This window comes from Ictidomys tridecemlineatus, chromosome 7 (assembly GCF_052094955.1).
Source record: "Ictidomys tridecemlineatus isolate mIctTri1 chromosome 7, mIctTri1.hap1, whole genome shotgun sequence".
NCBI classification, from domain to species: Eukaryota; Metazoa; Chordata; class Mammalia; order Rodentia; family Sciuridae; genus Ictidomys; species Ictidomys tridecemlineatus.
In genome coordinates, this window is record NC_135483.1 from 108,506,807 (window position 1) to 108,525,621 (window position 18,815).

Here is an 18,815-nt window from a genome sequence, read left to right on the forward strand (position 1 = left end):
TCGGGCTAAATTCAAAAGAAACCAAAGCCTTGGAATGGATTCCTATAAATTTCATTTTATCTCATGTGGGGACGACTATCTTCACATTTAAGGGCTCAATGAAGCCGAGGATAGAATAGTCTGGTCAGAGTGACACACTTCTTTACTTCCTTCTCCCTCTTCACAGATGTGTAGCGGCGCTCACTACTTCCCCTTTCGTGGTGCCTCGGAAACCACAAACACGCCTAAGACTACAATTCCCGCCATGCCTCAACTGCCAGCGACGCCGACTTTCCGTAGCGGTTAGTCATCCTTCTCACTGCCTCTTTCCACTTCCCGGATGGCAAAGCCTGAGGTGTATCGGGCGCGCGCACGCACTGACTTGCCAACGAGACACGGCGCTTGGGCGCTGCGCCGACGGCGGCGTGACGCAAGCGCTCCATGCCACGCGCGCGCCTGCGCGCGTCCCAGGGGCCGCTGACGGGAGTGCGCGTTTGTGAGGAGCGGGAGGCGGGGGGCCGGGCCAGCTGAGGCTGCTGGGGCCGCCGGGCCCGACGAAGGGGGAGGGCGGGGCCAGCTCCAGTACTGCTGTGACTACAAACGGAGCGAGTTCCTGGGCCCGAGGGGAGCGATGCTGTGGTTCCAGGGCGCCATTCCCGCCGCCATCGCGTCGGCTAAGAGGAGCGGCGCGGTCTTCGTGGTGTTTGTGGCAGGTGAGGTGGGGGGAGGGTTCGAGATGCGGCTGGGACACCCCCCCCACGGGCCTACTTTCGCCCTCTGCTCTGCCTCAGGCGCGGGTCTTTCCTCTTGGATACACTGGCACTGCTCGGCTTACGCAGCCTGATATCCCGCGCCCAGGCACAGCTGCAGCCCCGCCTCCAGGTTCCCCCAGGCGCCCAGCTCTTGGACCCTAGGCGTCCCCAGTCTTCCCTCAGTGCCCCGAGAGGCCCGGGCGGCCTCTCAGCGCCTCCGCGGTCCGTTTGGGATGCAGCAGGCCCGCCCCTCCGCTCGCCTCTCCCGGCACCGAGGCGGGAGGCACCGTCTGGGCCTGGCCCCTAAAGCACTCTGAGCCCCGCCGAAACCTCCCTGCACTCGGCCAGGCGACGCGAGAGCGAGGCCCTCAGCCCCCAGCTGCGCTCGTCCCCGCTGAGGCTCTCACCAGCGCCTCTCGAGGAGCCGACGCGGGCGGACCCCCAAAGCCCCCATCCCGCGCCCCTCCGAGTTCCTTGGTCCCCCATCGGAATGCTTGGACGCCCTTCAGTTCCCCTGTGCAGGTGGGGGTGAGAACAGGCCGTAGGCAAGTGATTTGGGATCCTAATTAGTAATGGACTGAGGAAGAAAGCTGTGTCATCGGTAAGCAACAAAGAGAAACCACCTGATGTTCACGGTTGCTGGGGTTACTGTGTTAACACCTGAAACGCAAACTTTTGAGCTTGGTAGAGGTTTAAAAAAATTTTAATGATAGTGCTGAGGGGGTGGTCTAACTACTTTATTGCAAGTTGATTTTTAGAATTTTTTTTGTATTTCACATTTGGTTTAAAAGAAGTACTAATGAAATCTGTGGTTCTTCCCACTGTTTTCCTAGCCTAAAATTAACAGAGTTTTCTAGAACATGTACTAATTAATTTACCATATGTTGCGCACTGTGTTATTTTGCTCCACATGCTTCTATTTTATCACTGAAATTTTGTAGATTTACAGTAAACCGCCTGCCGCTGTGGTTTTGCGCATTGTCATTCCTTAGACCAGGATTTGTAACCACTGTTAATTTGAGGTATATTTCTTCAACTACTTGTTTTGTAACGGTTTAGTGGTAACTTTCCTAATATCTATTAGTAGTTCTTAGACCTTTATTCCTTGAGATATAGAGCGCAGGTTGCTGAAAATGAATTTTAGCATTAAATTTGGAATATTGTTTCGTTGTGCTAAATTTTTATTGCTGTTAATTAGAAGAGCTGAATAGTTTTTATTGGCTGTCTGTTCTGGGGCTATGTTATATTTTTCATAAATTACTGCTATAATGCAGTTGGGAAAAACATGGGTAAAAATGAAGTGAAATTGTTGACATTATGCTTATTATGAGTTCAGTAATAGGTTTATGGCACTTTAAATTGTTTTTCACATAAAATCTCAATTGATCCTTGTGGTAGGTAAGAACTTGGGTCCACAGGCATAAAGTGGCTTATATCAGTGTCACACGTGAAAATTTTACATCTTTTTGATTTTTTTTTTATTTTTAGCTGTGGATGAACACAATACCTTTATTTTATTTATTTATATTTTTATGTGGTGCTGAGGATCAAACCCAATGCCTCACATTTGCTAGGCAAGCACTCTACACTGAGCCCCAAATTTACATCTTATTTGTTAACTTCAAAAAAAAGTGTGCCCTACCCCCAAAATGGGATTGAACCCAGAGGCATTCTATCACCAGCTACATCCTCACCATTTTTTAAAAATTTATTTTTTAGTTGTAATTGGACACATATTTTATTTTATTTATTTTTATGTGGTGCTGAGGATTGAACCCAAGGCTTTACATATGCTAGGTGAGCTCTTTATGGCTGAGCCACAATCCCAGCCCCAGCCCTAGCCCTTTTTATTTTGAGACAGGATTTTGCTAAGTTGCCTAGGCTGACTTCAGTCCTCCTGTCTCAGTCTCAAAGGTATTTGGGATTACAGGCCTGTGCCACAGTGCCCAGCACCTTTTGTTTAAGACAAAAAACTGAACAGATATAGATTGTTTAATAATTTAAACTGGTGTAGAAATCTAGGTCTATGGTAGTCATATTTTTTAACAGAAAATAATTGGTGATGTCTAAACATTCCTAAAAGACATTCTTGAGGTAGTTAATTTGAAAAAAGAAATATTAATAATTATTTTTTTTAGTGTTAGCCATGAAACCCAGGGCCTCCTGCACACTGACATCCTTAGCCCAAAATGCTAGATTTGATTAACAAAACCCAAAGACTATTGTAAGTCTTTGGAATAAAGTTATGGGTTTTGATACTGATGAGCAGGTATTAATGGATTGAGAATATTAACAACTCTGTTGAATGTAGAAAGATTGTTGACAAGATCTGTCTCTTGATCTGTTCCAAAATATAGTTAGCTTTTCTAGAGTTTTACTGGTTAATCCCCAATACTAAGTAGGATTAGTGTTACTCTAGGAATATGTAGACACTGTGTACTCATAAAACTGCAACACTTTCAGATTGCCTAGAGTTTTGTTCATAACTTTGAACAATATATCCAGAACTGCCATGATTTTCTTAGATTTGAGGCCCACAACAATAAGATAGCAATGTAATAAAATATCCTTATGGTTAGAAGGAGTGATCTCAAGAGTATACTTTGGTTCATAGAACTATTCAAGTGGGAGACATTTTAGGTGAGTTGTTTTTTTGTTGTTGTTGTTGTTTTTTTTTTTTTTTTTTTTTTTTTTTTTTGGTATTTTTAGACTGGGTTTTGCTATATTGCCCAGGCAGGCCTCCAACTCTTGGTCTCAAATGATGTTCCTGCTCAGCCTCCCAATATTTAAGATTATAGGCATGTACCTCCTGGCTTTATCTAATGAAATTTTTTTTAAAAATTTCATTACAGATAGATAGAATGCCTTTATTTTATTTGCTTATTTTTATGTGGTGCTAAGAGTTGAACCCAGTGCCTCACATAGGCTAGGCAAGCACTCTGCCACTGAGCTACAACCCCTACCCTCTAATAAAATTTTCATGGATGAATTAAAGAATGTTGTACAGTCATGTTAGGAAACTAGAAAGATTATTGCTACTTTAGCCAGCAAATTAATAAGGATTTTCAGTTGTAACTATTTAAATTGAAAGAGGTAAGGCAAGATAATTTGGTTTTGTTGCAGTAATCCAGCAAGGAGTGTGGAGTGAAGGTATATTTCTATTCACTAACTGGTGTCCTGAGGCAGGCTTAAATTTGTTAATATCAGACACCACTTACTGTTTTTCATTTTGTTTGGGGGATTTTGTTTGATTTTTGTTGGTGGTTAATATAGACCTTATTACTAAGTTTTAAGCAATTTGATCTTTTAGATTGGAAGGGAGGCTATACAAAGGTGTGCAACTTGCTTCAGAATTTAAATGCCTTTGGATACTGCTAATACTATCAAGGATGCATTATTTTCTCCTAAAATCATAGGCCCATCTAACTTCATAGAGTGATAAATAGAATAAGAAACTAAAGATAATAAAATTGACAATTGGTTATTGCACTGGGTAGTAAGTATTAAAAAAAGGTCTGAGTTGAAAGTTTTATTCAACTTTCTGCCTCTGCTGTTGTGGCAGCTGTTGCCCCTCAGAAAGCTAGCAATGGGATTGTGGAGTTTGGGATCCTGACCACATGGTACATTATAGGTGAGGGAACCTCACAAACACATCCATACTTCTAGCCACTTATAGTGACATCCTCATTTAGATCCCTCACAGTCGATTCTCAAGCCGAAAAGTATATGTTTTTCTCTCCCATGTGAAATTTCTCAGTGGCCACTGTACATTTAGTTGGATAAATCATAAGTGTGGGAGTCATCATTTTTTTTTTTTAAGATTTTTTTAGTTGTTGATGGATGTTTTATTTATTTATATTCAGTGCTGAGAATCAAATCCAGTACCTCACATATGCTAGGCAAGCACTTTACTACTGAGCCACAACTCCAGCCCTTGGGAGTCATCTTTGACTCTTTAACTCATCTTGTGCTCCCCATTGAACTGGCAGTCACAGTTCCTTAGGCCTTTCCATGCATATGTATTTCTTCTGGTTGGGGAACTCTGGTGCTTGACTTAGATTTTTTCTTTCTTTCTTTCTTTTTTTAAGAAATAATTTGACACAATACCTTTATTTTATTTATTTTATGCTGAGGATTGAAGCCAGCAGGGCCTCACAGTTGTTAGACGAATCCTCTACCAGTGAGCCACAATCCCAGCCCAGATTTTTCATTCTTTAGGTCTTAACTTAAATGTTACCTTAGAAAAAGTTTCCCTGACAATTGGAAAGAGGTCTCTTTTGTCATTTTCTTTTAGTTCTTTTTTTTTTAATAGTATTTATTACTGTAAGCAATTATAGTTGTCCACTTGTTTAAATTTTTTTTATACTGTTAGATTTTAAGCCCCAAAGAGAGCAGACAATGTTTCATTTTTTGTTTGTTTTGTTTTGTTTTGTTTTTGGAGAGGTACCAGGGATTGAACTCGGGGCACTAGATCACTGAGCCACATCCCTAGCCCTATTTTGTATTTTATTTAGAGACAGGGTCTCACTGACAAGAGTCTCACTGAATTGCTTAGCCCCCTGCTGTTGCTGGCTTTGAACTTGTGATCCTCCTGCCTCAACCTCCTGAGCCACGGGAATTACAAGCATGTGCTACCATGCCTGGCTAATATTTAGCCTTAATACTTACCAAACTGTTAATATTGGTTCTTTTTGGTAAATAGAATCAGGTAAAATATGAAGAAGGAACTTACGTTTTTGACATTTAGATCATTGGCTTGTTTATTTAAGACTGTACATTAGAGTAAGATTCTTACTGTGCCAGAAGTTTAGCTATTCATTTTGTTGAATACTTATTGAGTGCTTACTATATGCTGAGTATTTACTATATGCTAAGTTCTCTTTTAGGGATTTGAATTTATAACATGGAAAATAATTTTTGCTCTTGTGGAACTTTCTTGCTAGAGGAAAAGGATAATAAACAGTAAATGTAAAACACATTTATTAGAAAATGATAGGTAATACTGGAAAAAAAAGATAAGAGAGCTTTGCAAGTATCTGAGGATATAATTTGTAGGTGGAAATTACAGAAGACTTTACTGAGTAGGTGATATTTGAGCAGAGAGGTAAAGAGAATTCAGAGTTAACCATGTAGATATTTGGGGAAGAAAATTCAAAGCAGCTGATCAAAGACCAGAAATCTGGAGTGTCTTTTGAGTTTGAGAATAGAAAAGAAAGGAATAACAAGAAAGCAAATGGGGGCTGGGGATGTGGCTCAAGCGGTATTGCGCTCGCCTGGCATGCATGCGGCCCGGGTTCGATCCTCAGCACCACATACAAACAAAGATGTTGTGTCCACCGAAAACTAAAAAATAAATATTAAAATTCTCTTTCTCTTTAAAAAAAAAAAAAAAGAAAGAAAATGGGAAATGAATTCAGACAGGTAAATTAGAAGCTCCGTGTGTAGAGCCGATGGCCCTTATAAAAACTTTGGCTTTTACTTTGGGAAAAATGGGGAGTTATTGTACAAATTTGAGAAAGGGATGATATAATAATCTTTCTTTGTAAAGAAAGTTGCTATGTTAATAGACCCACCAGGGAGACCAGTTAGGAAGCTATTTTAGTTTGCCTCACATGCACAAGGCCCTGGGTTCAATCCCCAGCACCACACACTCACACGCACACACACACAAAAAGAACCAGCCTAGCTGTTTGGGCTGAGGTTGTGGCTCCATGGTACAGCGCACGCCTCACACATGTGAGGCACTGGGTTCGATCCTCAGCACCACATAAAAATAAATAAAGTAAAGGTATCTACAACTTTTTTTTTTAGAGTGAGAGAGAGAGAGAATTTTTAATATTTATTTTTTAGTTCTCGGCAGACACAACATCTTTGTTGGTATGTGGTGCTGAGGATCGAACCCGGGCCGCACGCATGCCAGGCGAGCGCGCTACTGCTTGAGCCACATCCCCAGCCCAAAGGTATCTACAACTTTACAAAAAAAAAAAAAAAAAAAAAGAAGCTATTTTAGCTGAAATGTGTAGCTTGGATTAGGGTGGTACTGTGGAAGTGGTAAGAAATAGTTACATTCCAAGTATATTTTGGAGATGGTCAACTGGAGTCAAGGACAACTAAAGTTGATTTGTTTTTGTTTTTTTCACTTTATTTTTAAAATTTTTATTTTAATTATATATGACAACAGAATGCATTACAATTCATATTACACATAAAGAGCACAATTTTTTATATCTTTGGTTGTACACAAAGTAGAATCACATCCTTCATTTCTACATATATGTACTTAGGATAATGATGGCCATCATATTCCACCTTCTTTTCTACCCCTTTGTCCCCTCCCTCCCCTTTGTCCTATCTATAGAGTTCTTTTAATCCTCCCATCCTCCATCGTGCCCCACAGCATGTTATGAATCCTTAAATCAGAGACATCCTTCTGCATGTTTTTTTGGGGGGGGGATTGGTTTATTTCACTTAGCATTGTATTCTCTGCCTCCATCCATTTACCTGCACATTTTATTCTCTTTTAATGCTGAATAATATTCCACTATGTATATGTACCATATTTTCTTTATCCATTCATCCACTGAAGGGCATCTAGGTTGGTTCCACAGTTTAGCTATTGTGACTTGTGCTGCTGTATATAAACATTGATGTGGCTGTGTCCCTGTGTTACCCTTGAGGAGTCCTTGCTTCTCCAATGTTGAAGTATAACACCAGAGAAGCACACAGAGTCAAGTTTATTTTATTTATTTTTTTAACATAGAGTTTTTTTTTTAATATTTATTTTTCAGTTTTCGGGGAACACAACATCTTTCTTTGTATGTGGTGCTGAGGATCAAACCCAGGCTGCAGGCTTGTCAGGCAAGCGGCCTACCGCTGGAGCCACATCCCCAGCCCCCGAGGCAAATTTAGAGTTGAAAGTGGAGGCTTTATTAAAGGACATTAGAAAAGACTTCTCCAGGAGGAAGAAGGAGACCCAGGAGGTGGAAGCCATAGAAGGGCGATGTCTTCCCCTTTTTATAGCTAAAGTCTATATCTAGTTTCCCCCCCATTCCTGTCCTTGTTCTGTTATCTTTCAGTTTTGGAATGTAGATGGAAAGGCCGGAAGGGTGGGGCACAGGTGGGCCAAGGTGTAATCTGGGCTGGAAGGACTTTTGGGTCAGTATCTTCAAGTTTGCTGGGAGCTGTTTCATTAAAATTTCTTTGGGATGGGCTCTGGGCCTTGGGGACATTAACATTCCAAGAGTTGTTCTGCTTTTCCCAGACTTCATTCTCAACATGGCCTTCATTTTCGGTTTGACCCGAGTTACCTAACTACACTAACTACCTATCTTTAAATCTGGTTTCTTTGGGGCTGGGAATGTGGCTCAGGCGGTAGTGGGTTTGTCTGGCATGCGTGCGGCCGGGTTTCTCAGCACCACATACCAACAAAGATGTTGTGTCTGCCGAGAACTAAAAAAAAAATAAATATTAAAAATTCTCTCTCTCTCTCTCTCTCTTTCTTTCTCTCTCTCTCCTCTCTCACTCTCTCTTTAAAAAAAATAAAAATAAATTAAAATAAATTTAAAAAAAATAAATAAATAAATCTGGCTTCATCTGTAGTATGTTGTTTTTAAGTTCTTTGGGTATAGACCAAGGAGTGGGATAGCTGGGTCAAATGGTGGTTCCATTCCCAGTTTTCCAAGGATTCTCCATATGCAACAAAATGAAATTAAACCTCTCTCTCTCACCATGCACAAAACTCAATTCAAAGTGGATCAAAGACTTAGGAATTAAACCAGAGACACTATGTCTATTAAAAGAAAAAATAGGCCCAAATCTCCATCATGTTGGTCTAGGCCCCAACTTCCTTAATAAGACTGCTATTGCACAAGAATGAATATCAAGAATCAATAAATGGGATGGATTCCAACTAAAAAGCTTCTTAGCAAAAGGAATAGTAATCAGTGAGGTGAATAGAGAGCCTACTAATTAGGAACAAGTTCTTACCACACACACATCAGATAGAGTTCTAATCTCTACAGAATATAAAGAACTAAAAAAATATATAAAGAATATATAAAAAACCAAAAAACCAAATAACCCAATCAATAAGTGGGCCAAGGAACCGAACAGACACTTCTCAGAAGAAGATATACAGTCAACCAACAAATATATGAAAAAATGTTCATCTCTAGCAATTAGAGAGATGCAAATTAAAACTACCCTAAAATTTCATCTCACTCCAGTCAGAATGGCAGCTATTAAGAATACAAACAACAATAAGTGTTAGCAAGGATGTGGGGAAAAGGGCACACTCATACATTCTTGGTGGGACTGCAAATTGGTGCAGCCAATATGGAAAGCATGGGAGCTGGGAATGTGGCTCAAGCGGTAGTCACTCGCCTGGCATGTGTGCGGCCCGGGTTCAATCCTCAGCACCACATAAAAACAAAGATGTGTTCGCCGAAAACTAAAAAAAAAAAAAAAAAAAAATTCTCAAAAAAAAATACAGAAAGCAGTATGAAGAATCCTTGGAAAACTGGGAATGTTTTGTTGTTTTTACATACATGGTAGGCAATTATCTACCACCGAGTTATATCCCCAGACCTGTTTGTTTTGTTTTGTTGAGTTGTCCAGGCTGACCTCTGACTCTTGGGTTAAGCAGTGCTCCTGTCTCAGCCTCCCAAGTGTCTGGGACTTCAGGCACATACCACTATGCCCAGTTTAACTAAGGTTTTTGGCCTCAGGACTGAAAGGATGGAGTTACCATAAACAGATACCTGAGATAGGGAAGGCAAAGGGTAGATTGAATTAAGGAAGGAGGTGCATACTGGAAGAAAGCAAAAATGAGTAGGTAAGGGCTAGGGTTTGTGGCTCGGTGATAAAATGCTTGCCTATCACACATGAGGCACTGGATTCAATATCCAGCACCACATTAAAAAAAAAAAAAACTAAAGAAAATAAAGGTATAAGGTTAAAAAATATGAGTAGGTAAATATTCTCAACATATAAGTCAGCAGTGGATATCTGTGTGTGTGGTGCTGGGGATCGAATTCAGGGCCTTGTACGTGCTAGGCAAATGCTTTACCACTGAGTTGTATCATCAGCCCTTGATGGATTTTTACATATGATATTATATTTTATTTGAAGTTGTAGTTTTCCAGAAAAAATAATTCGGACTCAGCAAATCTTGGCTGTATATTTTAAGAATTCTTAAAATGTTTTACAGGTGATGATGAGCAGTCTACAGAGATGGCTGCAAGTTGGGAAGATGAGAAAGTGACAGAAGCATCTTCAAACAGTTTTGTTGCTATTAAAATCGATACCAAAAGGTTTGCTTATGCTTTAATATTTTCACTTCTTTTATTTGATAATTGTGGTCTTTTGTTGTGATTCACAAATGTTACTCTTGGACTATAAGAATGCTGATGTCATGTTTGTAGGTATCTAAGGCATAGTGAGAACTGAAATTCTATTTTTTTTTTCCAAATTCATCATTGCATCTAGCTGAAAAAAATCTCAGGTTTTTCAAGTTTACTGAGCAGCCATGTAACATGTAGCAGGAATGCAAAAGAATTGTGGTCTCTAGCTTCCAAGAACTTGGAACTAAGTATAAGCCAAATATTGAATAGCAAGTGAGTGATCTCTCTTCACTTTCTTGGAACCTATTTTTGGGGATGGAGCTATTTAATTCCAAAGGGATAGGGACATTTATAGATCCTTCATAATACAAAATATCCACAAGTGTGTGCCTCCACCCCAGGCATCCAATATGCTTTTTTTTTTTTTAACATTTATTTTTTAGTTGTAGGTGGACACAATTCCCTTATTTATTTGTTTTTTTAATGTGGTACTGAGGATCGAACCCAGTGCCTCACGCATGCTTAGGTGAGCACTTTTCCTCTGAGCCACAACCCCAGGCCAACCATATGCTTTTGAAAGAAATCATAGTCATCACATCACTTCATCTATAAATACTTCCGTGTGTCTGAAGGATAACAGTGCTTAATTTTTTAAACAACTGTGATACTTCAGAAACAAACTCATAATTATTTAATTTTATTAATAATCATTGTTTAAATTTTCAACTTTCTTATCAAAGTCATAGTTTTATTAATTGATGTATCATAGTTCTTTTGATTCAGGATCATTTGGATCTTTCTGAAGTCTTTTAGTCTGTTGACTTCTCCTTCACCTCTTTTTACTTTGTAATTTGTTTTGAAAAAATAAATCATTTATTCTGTATAGTTACTCTATTCCTTAGTTCTTCTGTCCCCTGTTTTCTATAAATTGGTAGATAGATTCAGATTCGTCCTCCCCCCTTTAAGATCACTTTTTAGATAGTGCTATAATACCTTGTTATCTTTCTGTGTGATGTTAGAAGTCAATAGTGATCACTTCCTAGGAAGAGTAACTCATTAGCAATTACACGGTGGTATTCCTGCCTTTTGATATTGATAATATCAGAATAAATAATGTGTTTAAAAATCACAAGATGAAAATGTTTAACTCAACTTATGGGCTTTTAAACTTTTTTATTTAGAAATTTTCCACCTTGAGGCTGGGGTTGTGGCTCAGCGTTAGAGTGCTTGCCTCACGTGTGTGAAGCACTGGGTTCAATCCTCAGCGCCACATACAAAAAGATGAATAAAATGAAGGTATTGTGTCCATGTACAACTAAAGGAAATATTTTTTTAAAATTTCTACATTAACAAAAATATTACAGTTAAAACTATAGTATGGCCTGCCTTCTACAACAGTTCCCAAATTACTTTGTGTGTATGTGGGGGGGTGCTGGGGATTGAACCCACATGCCTTGTGCCTTCTACCAACTGAGCTATATCCCCAGCTCACCAAACTACATTTGTTGAGCTGTATTAATTATTTTTTAGTTGTAGTTGGACACAATACCTTTATTTAATTTATTTATTTTTATGTGGTGCTGAGGATCGAACCCAGGGCCTCGCACATGCTAGTGAGCGCTCTACACCTTAGCCACAACCCCAGCCCTATACTAGGGGTTTTTGTTTGTTTGTTTGTTTGTTTTGAGGCGGGGGGCAAGGGGATCAAACCTAGGGTCTTGCACGTGCTGGGCAAGTGCTATACCACTGAGTTATATTTCCATCCCTGTTTATTTGTAGTTATAGATAGACAAAATACCTTTATTTTGTTTATTTTTATGTGGTGCTAAGGATCGAACCCAGTGCCTCACACATGCTAGCAAGTGCTCTGCCACTGAGCTACAGCCCCAGTCCCCTGTTGTGTTTTTTTGTTGTTGTTGTTGTTGTTTATTTTGTTTTTTATAAACAGAATCAGTCAAATACATCATATCTTTTTTTTTTTTATATTGTCTGTTGTCTTCCAAAAAGCACCTCTTAGAGTCACGAATGGCAGGAAGAATATAAGGGTTTGTTGGAAATATGGAAGACATGAGAATTAATTCTTAGAATCAATCTACATTACTCTACATTAATTAATATCTTATTGGTGTTAGTCTGTCCCATTCCTAACCACCCAGTTCCCTTCTCTGGGGACAACCAAATTAAGAAAATTCTTCCCGTTTTTTTTTTTTTACAAAAATGGTGGCGTTCATCCACTTTTCTTCTATACCTTTTTCCTTTTTGTGATTGTATAATTAATCAGTTTTTATTGGTGGATATTTAGGTTTTTTGGAATCCTTTGTTGTTTCAGAATATTATGTTCACATGCACAAGTAAGTCATAATTCTATCTTGTTACAGGTTAAATTTTGTATTCAGGTATACTTGCTGCTGAAGAAGCATCATGGTAGATGCTGAATAAATCCAGTTTTGTCGGTTATAAGAGCAAATGATTTTTTTTAATCTGAAAATTATAAGAAAAATAAACCCAAAAAGTTTTATGAAATCAGAGTTACAATTTTTGCTTTCAGCCATTAATTTCAGAAAAAAAGAGTTGTGACTGATACAATAAGTTTTATTAAAAAAAACAGTTTTTGGAAATAGTTGCATTCATCTAGTGATTCTTCTCTTCCATTTTGTTTTACAGTGAAGCCTGCCTACAATTTTCACAAATTTGTATCCTTTCAGTGAACAATTGGTTTTATATGATACTAACACAATTTACACATTTACCTTTCTTTTGGCTAATTCATAAAATTTAGTAATAGTGGGTTTTTATTCAGAAAACCTTAAATTCTTAGTTGCAGAAACATATTACAAAGTGTCCTTTGAGATAATACATGTGTTTAATGGGAGAATACAGTTTGTTCTTTTAATGTGAATATCTAAAAAGCTACATGGAACAATTTGGTTGAAATATTAGAAGTAGCTGTCTAGAGGCAGCTGGTAGAAAGATATATATATCACAATGGAGAAGAATGGGGAGTATGTCTTCAATTATAGCCAGGTACCTTGACACATGACTGTAATCCCAGCAATTTGGGAGGCTGAGGCAGGAGAATTCTAAGTTTGAGCTTATTAGCAACTTAAAGGCCCTGTTTTAAAATGAATTGGCATTTGGTCAGTGGTAAAACTCCCCTAAGGTTCAGTCCTCAGTATAAAAATAAGTAAATCATAAATCATTTTATTTACCACATACACTATAGTTATGGTAGTTGAAATTATTTTATAAACATGTTAGTGGATTGTATTATGAAATTCACAAAAATAAGTTGTTATCAATAATGTTTCCAGAAATTATCCTTTTGTTTCACATGAATTGTTAGACTTAATTAAACTACAGATCCTGTAGTATGTGTTCCATCCAGTTTCTTTATTGGAGACAGTGGAATCCCTTTGGAAGTAATAGCTGGAAGTGTTTCTGCAGATGAACTCGTTACAAGAATTCACAAAGTCCGACAGGTGAGGAGGAATAGAATTGTTTTTTGCATAAACAGAGGAAATTGATCTTTTATCAAGAGTTTGACATTGGAATATTTTTAGAGACCCTCTGTATAAAGAATCTGCTATACTATTAAACTTAAAAAGTATAAAGACCATCTTCCTGAACTGTTCTTTTTGTTTTAAGAGGTGGTGTTTAACCCAAGTGTGATGGTGTACACCTGTAATCGCAGCAACTCGGGAGGCTGAGGCAGGAGGATAGCAAGTTCAAAGCCAGCCTCAGCAACTTAGCAAGGCCCTAACAACTCAGTGAGACCTTGTCTCTAAAGAAAATAGTTTTTTTAAAAGGGCTGGGGGTGCTGGGGATGTGGCTGAAGCAGTAATACGCTCACCTGGCATGCGCGGGTTGCTGGGTTCAATCCTCAGCACCACATACAAATAAAATAAAGATGTTGTGTCCACCAAAAAACTAAAAAATAAATATTAAATATTTTTCTCTCTCTCTCTTAAAAAAAGGGGGGGAAGCTGGGGATGGGACTCGGTGGTTGAGTATCCCTGGGTTCAATCCCTTGTACCAAAAAAAAGGGGGTGAGGAACTATTATGTTTCCCAGGCTGACTTAGAACTCCTGAGCTCAGGTGATCCTCTTGCTGCAACCTCCCAAGTAGCTGAGACTGCAGGCATGCACTGGCACGCCTGGCTACCTGGATTGGTTTTGAAAATAGCATTATGAAGATACGGATGCCTTTACCTAATACTTGAGTAACTTCGTATTCAGTTTTCTGTTTTGCCCCCGATCCTAACCACATAATGCATATCACCATTATTTTGTTGCAGGAGAGAGTTTTTATCATTACCCTGTTGTCTATATATTGCTTGACTGACTTAAGGACTTTAAACTCAATTCCTTGTTTCTATCCACTTTGGGAAAGAGGCTAATAATATAAGCTTGTAACTTTTTCTTTGAATTTAATAACACCTTTTTATGCTCTTACCAACTTGCAATTGAATTTCATGATGTAATTTTGTCATATTTAGGATTATACATTTTAGATTTGTCTACTTATGAAAGTTTAGTACTTATCTCTAGTACAAATTGGCTTAACTCATATTTTAGTCTCATCTGCCATGGTAAATTCAGATTTTTATATGCTAATTAAATTCCCATTTATTTTCTCCCTAGATGCACTCATTAAAAGGTGAAACATCAGTGGCAAATGGCAGCCAGTCAGAAAGTTCAATGTGTACTCCATCTGCCTCATTTGAACCTAATGACACATCTGAAAACTCCCAGTCTAGAAATACAGAGCTTTGTGAGACACCACCTACTTCTCCTGATACAAAGTCAGATGTTGCAACAGGTAATTTTTAGAATACCTTTTTGGGTACAATAGAAATATCCCTTTGCTATATTTTAAAGAGCATGGATTGGGCTGGGGCTGTAGTTTAGTGGCAGAGCACTTGCCTAGCATGCGTGAGGCACTGGGTTCGATCTTCAGCACCACAAAAAAATAAACAAGAGCATGGATTAATATTTTTAAAACTAAAGGGCTGGGACTGTAGCTTAATGGTAGAGCACTTGCCTAACATGTATATATATAGGTATAAATATATATGTGTGTGTGTAATTATATGTATGTATAATTATATATGTAAATATATATACGTGTATATATGCCTAAATATATGTGCATATATTTAGGTTTTATTATTGTTGTATTTTATAATCTAGGAATTGTACCCAGAGGTGCTCTACATTCATCTATAACTCCAATTCTTTTTTATTTTGAGACAGGGTCTTTCCAAGTTGCTGAGGCTAGCTTTGAATTTGCCCTCGGCTTCCTAAGTAGCTGGGATTACAGGCATGTGCCACTGTGCTGGATGACATTGTTTTTCTTTTTTTATCTTCAACTTTAAATTTTAGAGTAGTCTTAATTATATCTGTGTCATGTAGTGGCAGAAGAAGATAGAGTATGTATCCTTCATTCTCAGGTACTCCGTAGTAAATTCTGCTGCTGTGCTTACATAATTCAAGGAATGTCATTGGGACATTTTGCAGTTTTATAAATATCTCCCAGCCTAGAGAATTTTGAAAGATTCAAATCAACTAATTTATTTATACTTGCTTTTGTAACATCTGAAATGCTGTACACGCTTAAAAGGGAAAAGTATTATTTTTTTAATTAGAATAAAAATATGAAACATCTATAGAAATAAAGGGTGACTACAAAAGGGTTGGTTGAAAAGGCAAAAGAGAAATTTTATATATTTGGAATTAGAGTTATATAGTATAAAAGCTTTGTATCAGGCAACATAAGGTAGGTAAATCATGAAGTTAGAATATCACTATCCTAACATATAATCCTACTCTAGCATCCAGGCAGATAATCATCCCCTCTATAGATGGGATTATGTTCTGATGGGCCAATCACAAATTGAAAAACACTAAGTCCAAAGGACATTTAATATACTTAACCTACTGAGCACCATGACTTATCAATACAGTGGTTTACCTTCATTATCATTGACTGACTGGGAGCTATGGATTGATGTGTATTCCACTCAGCATAGACAATGTTGTTGTATATTACTAGCCCAGAAAAAGATCCAAATTTGAAGTGTGTTTTCTACTGAATGAGTGTGCTTTCACAGCATCAGGAAGTTGAAAAATCATTAAGTCAAACCATTCTCTGTATCTGAATGTTCAGTAATAGGAAGCTCATCTTTTCCTTGCTAAGAAGCCTATTCTATGTTTGAATAACTTTAGTTTAAAAAAAAAAGTTCTAGGGCTGGAGTTGTGGCTCAGTGGTAGAGCGATTGCCTAACACATGCAGGGCCCTGGGTTTGATCCTTAGCACCATATAGCAATAACTAAATAAAATTAAGGTTTTGAGTTTTGTTTTTTTGTACTGTGAATTGAATTGAACTCAGAGGCATTCAGCCACTTAGCCATACCCATAGCTTTTTTTTTTTTTTTAAGATGGACACAACACCTGCACCTATTTATTTATTTTATTTATGTGGTGCTGAGGATCAAACCTAGTGCCTCATGCGTGCTAGGCAAACACTTTACCACTGAGCCACAACACTGGCCCCATAGCCCCCTTTTTTTTAATATTTATTTTTTAGTTATAGGTGGATACAATATCTTTATTTTTATGTGGCGCTGAGGATCAAACCCAGTGCTTCACACATGGTAGGCAAGTACTCTACCTCTGAGCTGCAACCCCAGTGCCCCCGTAGCCCTTTTTTGTATTTAATGTATTTTCAGGGTCTCGCTGAGTTAGTTGATTAGGGCTTTGCTAAATTGCTGAGTCTGGCTTTTGGTTTAGATCCTACTATCTCAGCCTCCCGAACCACTGGGATTACAGGCCTACACCAATGCACCTGGACCAATTTTGAATATTTGAAGAACAGCTATCAGTCTTATTTTGAGGTTTTACACTCACAAATCATTCAAATTTTGAATGCATACAGAACTGGGACACTCTGTTATGAAAATAGTTCATTTAGGTCTACAACAGAACAATTAACCTTTTAAGTTTCTTAAATTCTTCATTCCATTTTGAGGATATGTGATTCCTCTGATATAATTTCCCTTCAGCCTGAAAATTTTCCTTTAGCATTTGGTATTGTGCAGGTCTTATCTAAAAATGTATCTTATTTTCATTCTGGAAGGATATTTTTGCTGAATATAAAAGTCGGAATTCAGTTATTTTTCTGTATTCTTTTTTTTAATTAAGTTAATATTCCTACTATTAGGCATTTTTTTCCTCTGGTTTCCTAGAATTTGGACTTTGCTGCATCCCCATGTTATTATGTAAATGTTTCTCTTTCCCTTTTGATTTCCTCTGAATTGGATAGTTAAAGCTACAGGCTGTATCAGATTCAAGTTCCCTTTTTAGTACTTTTTGTTAGGATTACTTTATAGGTGATGGTGTATATTTCCATCAGGAGATATATTATACCTGATATTCCAGTTAACTCTAAACCAAAGTTATTATTTCCCCTAATATATTTTCATTATGTTTAGATGTTATCAGTTGTCTTAGCTTATAGAGTTTTCTTTTTCATTCCAGAACTTTTCATTCAGTGTTTGTCAGTTAAAGAAATTTAACTTCCACCCACTTTTGGGTTACCCTAAAATTAGAGATAAATTCATTTATAAAATACTGAAAATAGAACTCTGATATATGATTAGAAATCTTCCTCTGTATGACATCTATCCATTTCCCTTTGATTATGGATCATAAATTCTTGTAACTGAATTGCTATCCAGCACTTTCTATCTCCAGCTTGTCCATAAGTTCTTTTTCAAAAGTTTTGTTAAATTTGTTGCTGATGATAATTATGTCCTTGGCATTCATTTTATTTACTAAAAAGTTAATTTCCCATTGAACATTGCTGGCTGCCAGTGGTTACTACTACTTATCCAAAGATTATATTCAGTAGTGTGCTAGTAAATATTTAACAAAAGCTTCTGTGGAAGCTTAAAACCGTTACTTGTGGTATTTGGTAATTTGCAAATGTACCTACTTCCACTATGGCTGATTGCCAGCTACCTAGAAGATGTACAGCCAGATGCAGTGGGGCATGCCTGTAATCCCAGTGAGTTGAGAGGCTGAAGCAGGCAGACCAAAAGTTCAAACCCAACCTTAGCAACTCAGCAAGGCTCTAAACCACTTGGCAAGACCCTATCTCTAAAAAAATATAAAAAAAAGGCCTGAAGATGTGGCTTGGTAGTTAAATGCCCCTGGGTTCAATCCCTGGTACCAAAAAAATAAAAATAAATCCACCATTGGATTTACTTGGTGTAATATTAATTATATCTGTTGCTGCCTAGTAACTGAAGAGTTACTATATGCCAGTCTTAGTAGTTCTGAGCATTTTATTGTATTAATATATATTTCTCATAAAAAATGTGTGAAGTTATTATCCCCATTTTGCACATGAGACACAGAGAGATTAAATAACAGAAGTGACTTCACAGTCATTGTTCTGTAGTTCTTTCTCTTCCAAAGATCATAACTGTCAAGAAAAAACAGGTTGGTGGCAAATGATAAGAAGGGACACAACAGGTTCTAAAAGGAAGTATGAGGCCATGACTATCTTCTAGAACAGGACAGGATCTTCTATCCTTTGGAAATCCTTAAAGAATACTAGTATAGGGCTGGGGATGTGGCTTAAGCTGTAGCGCGCTCGCCTGGCATGCGTGCGACCTGGGTTCGATCCTCAGCATCACATACAAACAAAGATGTGTCCGCCGAGAACTGAAAAATAAACATT

The 18,815-nt window shown here is 38.0% G+C and overlaps 1 protein-coding gene across 2 annotated transcripts in view; it reads left to right on the forward strand.

The window, feature by feature from the left end:
• Positions 1-508: 508 nt before the first annotated feature.
• Positions 509-18,815, forward strand: part of Ubxn4 (UBX domain protein 4) — a 36,891-nt gene continuing 18,584 nt past the window's right edge. The window contains exons 1-5 of one of the 2 annotated variants that reach the window (XM_005315840.4): positions 509-692; positions 9,940-10,042; positions 12,737-12,765; positions 13,433-13,551; positions 14,713-14,890. In XM_005315840.4, the coding sequence (XP_005315897.2) occupies positions 611-692; positions 9,940-10,042; positions 12,737-12,765; positions 13,433-13,551; positions 14,713-14,890 (511 nt within the window). In that variant the 5' untranslated portion in view covers positions 509-610. Of the gene's footprint in view, positions 693-965; positions 1,333-9,939; positions 10,043-12,736; positions 12,766-13,432; positions 13,552-14,712; positions 14,891-18,815 lie in introns of those variants that run through there. The other variant, XM_078017319.1, reaches the window with a different exon arrangement.